Genomic DNA, 4,647 nt, shown 5'->3' on the forward strand with positions numbered 1-4,647 from the left:
AGCCTTGCACTTACAAGTCTGTCCCTCCTCCACGAAGTCTTAATTTGAAGCCTCGGGCATCTCCACAGGCTGTGCTGTAAATAATCCATCTTATTAGGACTGCGTAAAACCTGTCAGTTTAAATGTCTTATCAGAAGCATCTGTTGTTATTTCTTCTTTAACTTCCTGGTGCCTTCTTCGTTTCACAAACACAATTTATATATATATATATATATATATATATATATATATATATATAGAGAGAGAGAGAGAGAGAGAGTAGCCAAACTAACAAATCAACACTGGACAGAAGAAATCACCTCCCTCCCCTTGCACTGATACTGTATGTCTGCTGTGAAAGTAAAACATCTAAATAATATTTAATTTATTTAACAGAGTGTAACATTTGAGAACTTAAAGGCTGCCTTATTAACTGGGCTTAGGGATTTTCTTTTAACAGAGGACAAAAGCCGAGAGTTAATAACAAATCTTAAGCGCAGGAGGCATTAAACTAAGAAGACCACCTGTAGTTCCTCCATTGCTGCGCCGGTGTTAGCGTCTCCCTCTCCCAGCGTGGGATTCTGCCACGCCGGGGGAAGTTTAATAGAGCTAATCCCACGAGGAAAGGCACCTCGCACCTTTTTAGTTAAATATAAATGAAGCCACAGCTCAGCCATTACGCACAAAGATGCTGAGCGTTTAACTGCAACAACTACTCTCTCCACCTGTCTGCAGTTTTCATTTGGCAATTTCTTTTCCCCCACAAGAAACAGTTTCGGCGACAATGACCAGAAAGCAGGAGTATAACATTCAATAAAAGCTGTTTTATTCTCAAAATAAAATCTTCTATCAAAGTGGAAATTATACATATTTACAGCCCCGTAAAATTCCATATACAAATGTACAATATATCTACACAAATACTTATATAAATACACTTTTACGCGCTTAAGCAACCCGTATGAGACAGTATTAAGGCATTGATACATGAACACATATAAATCCATCCTGCTGTAGACAACACGAAGCCGAGCGGCGGCCTCGTTTCAGGCAGAGCAGTCTCATTGTTCAATCTCGCGTTTAAGACACGGCGGTTCTTTACAGTAAGAAGAAGGAGAAGGAGGAGAAGGAGGAGAGCCTCAGCTGTACCACGTAACCTATCGACAAGGGGGATCTTGTCAGCTGTGCGCATTGAATTAAGCCCAGATAAGGCTCCGCATTCTTCGTGCCAGGTACATTGTTCCGCTGCTGACAAGTCTCATTATTTAAAGAGAAGCCATTAGGCGCTCATTAATGTGCTAATTACAACACGCTGATGGACAATCCCAACACAATTAGTCCACCGCCGCCACCCCCATCCCCGACTCCCCTCTATTCAAACCCACGGACGTCATTTGGATAAGGCAAGGAAGGAGCACTTTCCATAAGTATACGTTCAAACTTGCAGGACAGAGCTTAAACAAATCCAAACAGTTCACATTAGGGGAGTGCTCAGGACCATAAGTTTCATTCAAGCGGGAGTTTGGTGACTCACTTTAAATAATTTACCAAATAAAAACAAAAAAACCCCAAAACATTTGAATCAGTCTTTTACGCCACGTTTTCCCCAGAAGAGCTGCTTTTAAGTCTTTAGTGTCAAATGACATAAGATGCATTTGAGCGTATACCACCCCAGCCCCCCCCCCCAGTCAAACCCGGGACAGTGGCATCTGTTTGGGGCAGGACACGGAGCTGGCCGTCCCGGACCTCCAGGTCAGTCCTGTGCTCACGTCGCTGTACATGGAGCCCGCGGAGGCTTTGCTCCCCCAGCAGCACCGCGTGCAAAAAGTCCTCCACGACTCCAAGGTCTTCCCGGACCAGATCCAGGCCCCCGAGGTGATGCCCACCAGGAGGCACATAAAGTACTTGAGCATGAACACGGCGTAGTCCGGCCTCTGCCTGCTCGGGTCCGTCACGCACGTACAGTTGTGCGTAATTTCCCACGTCTGTCTGTTGTGCTGCTCGTAAAAGTAACAGGCCACTATGACAGTGGCCGGGACGGTGTACAGAACCGTGAACACGCCTATCCGGATCATGAGCCTCTCGAGTTTGTCAGTCTTGGTGCCCCCTTGCTTGATAACGCTCCTGATCCTGAACAGGGAGACGAACCCGGCCAGGAGGAACATGGTGCCGATGAACAGGTAGATAACCAGCGGTGCCAGCACAAACCCACGCAGGTTATCCAAATTCTGGTTGCCCACGTAGCAAATCCCCGCCACAGAGTCCCCGTCCACAGAGCTCAGAGCCAAAACCGCTATGGACTTCATGCTTGGGATGAGCCAGGCGGCCAAATGAAAGTACTGTGCGTAACTGGCTATCGCCTCGTTGCCCCACTTCATACCCGCTGCGAGGAACCAAGTGAGGGACAGAATCACCCACCAGATCGAGCTGGCCATGCCGAAGAAGTAGATAAGCAGGAAAACGATGGTGCAAAGCGCAGGACCCGTGGTCTCGTAGTGAATGTGCTCGGCGCCGTTTCCCCTGTTGCAGGCCACCTCCTCGTGTCCAGCGATCAGCCTGACAATATATCCAACCGACACGAACATGTAGCAGGCGGAGAGGAATATGATGGGACGCTCCGGGTACTTAAACCTCTCCATGTCGATTAGAAAAGTCGCCACAGTCGCGAAAGTGGAGATGAAACACAGCACGGACCAGAGGCCGATCCAAAACGCGGTAAAAGTCCTCTCCTCCTGGGTGAAGTACGGGTTGTGACAGGGCATGGCACAGTTCAGGATCTGCCCCGTCTTGACGCGGTTGTGTAGAGGGTGACTGTCGCTGGTCACGGGCACCATGGGCGCACGGCAGAAGCAGCCCTGCTCACACGGAGACGCCGCCGGTTTGTGTTTGCCGGGGATGCCACGGCCGTAGCCGCTCTTCTTCTTGGTGTTGTACGGCTTCAGGGGCCGGTTGGTCGGCTTCGCCACCACGGGAGAAACAGTGGTGGTCTGGCTCCGGTTGTAGTCCATGCACAGCGTGTCCTGGTTGCCTTGCTCCGGGAGCAGGTCGCACCTCATCCGGTCCGGCCAAGGGAAGCCGTACTGCCTCATGAGCGGCGCGCAGCCAGCTTTGGCCCGCTCGCACACGCTCCTGCACGGCGGCAGCGGCTTCTTGTAGTCCTCCAGGCAGATCGGCGTGTACATGCTGCAGAGGAAGAAGCGCAAGTCCGGGGAACACTTGATCTCCACCAGCGGCCAGAACTGGTGCACCTCCAGGCCGGCTTCGTCCTGCGTGTCGTGGTTGAACTGGTTGGGCATGTAGGTGTAATTGTAGCCGATGCCTTTGCACAGGGGCACGGAGATCTCCTGGCACTGGAGCTCCTTCGCCGCCAAGCAGCGCGTCCCGTGCAGGACGAGGGTTAGCAGCACACACCATCCCGGGATGCTCCTCTCCATCGTTGTTGTTCCTGTGCGCGATTTGACAAAAGTGACAGCGAACTTGCTTTGCAAGCAGGCTGCAAGTCCAATTAATCCAGTAATGCTGCTAAACTCATGCTAGTGCGCAGGCGGTCTGTGTCCCTACTCAGTGGGTGCAGTTTTCCCCCAAAAAAGCAACAATAACAAAAGGTTTTACTTTGACACAGTCTGAGGATACAATCACTCTCCTCTCGCTCTCTCTCTCTCTCTCCTTTGTGTCGGTGCAGCACCGTGCGTCTCTTTGCATACTCAGAGGCTGGTGGGAGCGCTGGGTTTTATAAGGGAGGGACGAGGACACTCCCCCAGCCCGGGCGGGGAGGGAGAGTAAAGTCAAGTCAATGAAGAGTTCCTTCTATAGGTGTTTGTTTAAAATGTTCACCCTGGAGGAAAGGTTATAATCACTTTGTCCTCGTTTAGGACCCCCCCCCAATCTAAACACACAAACTCACGCTAATTCACACACTGCCCTTTACAAACAGAGGGTGGGCTGTAAGATAATAGATACATTATGAGGGAATGTAATTAGGAATGCAGACAGTCAGGAGTAAACTAATATAACAGAAGCTCCTGGATGAGCCACTGATGCAAATGGAATAATTGAAAAAACAAATAAATATAATTTCCGTTATCTTGAATGATTTAATTCTTGCCCTTGTTCCAGCGACAGGAATCAACAGTCAGAGCAAAAAGCAAAATGTCATGAAACACTGGGAGTATCTGTTCTGGTCTGGTCCTGAATTTGCCACGCTGATACCACGACACAAATGAATGTCCTGTAACAGTTCTGCTTTCCATCATCAACATGCCCCCAGGGAAAACACTGACTCTCAGCAGACTCACACACTGAGTCTACTGGAGAGAGGGCCCGTGCACCACAGAGTGATTTATATTCAGTCATCTTCAAGTTTACTCTGTGAAAAATACTTGTGTTCAGATTTCAGGACGGCTTTTAATGAAAATCTGATTCTGCACAAAAACTAAATATGCGTCAGAGTCAATGGTTTTACTAATCTTTGACATATCCAAGACTGTGATAACAGGTGAAAAATAATCTCCTATCTCCAGTCATTTTGTATGTTGAAAAAAGGGCATTTTGTGTTACTTTATTTTTTTTAAAACTGGCATTTAAAGGGTTAAAATTTTGAATTTTTAAAAAATATTTAGTAGTTTTGATCAGGACTGAAGTTGATTAACAGATTTATGCAAAAAAAAA

At 48.3% G+C, this 4,647-nt stretch overlaps 1 protein-coding gene across 1 annotated transcript; it reads right to left on the bottom strand.

Annotated features, from left to right (window-relative positions):
* Nucleotides 1-1,667: 1,667 nt before the first annotated feature.
* On the bottom strand, nucleotides 1,668-3,603 carry LOC311489954 (frizzled-8-like; the record flags this gene model as incomplete). Its single annotated transcript, XM_084547269.1, has 1 exon — nucleotides 1,668-3,603. Exon 1 carries the CDS (start codon nucleotides 3,411-3,413, stop codon nucleotides 1,668-1,670), a length of 1,746 nt encoding a protein of 581 aa, XP_084403395.1. The 5' UTR covers nucleotides 3,414-3,603.
* Nucleotides 3,604-4,647: the final 1,044 nt, after the last annotated feature.

This window comes from Chelon labrosus (assembly GCF_963514085.1).
Source record: "Chelon labrosus genome assembly, chromosome: 6".
NCBI lineage: Eukaryota > Metazoa > Chordata > Actinopteri > Mugiliformes > Mugilidae > Chelon > Chelon labrosus.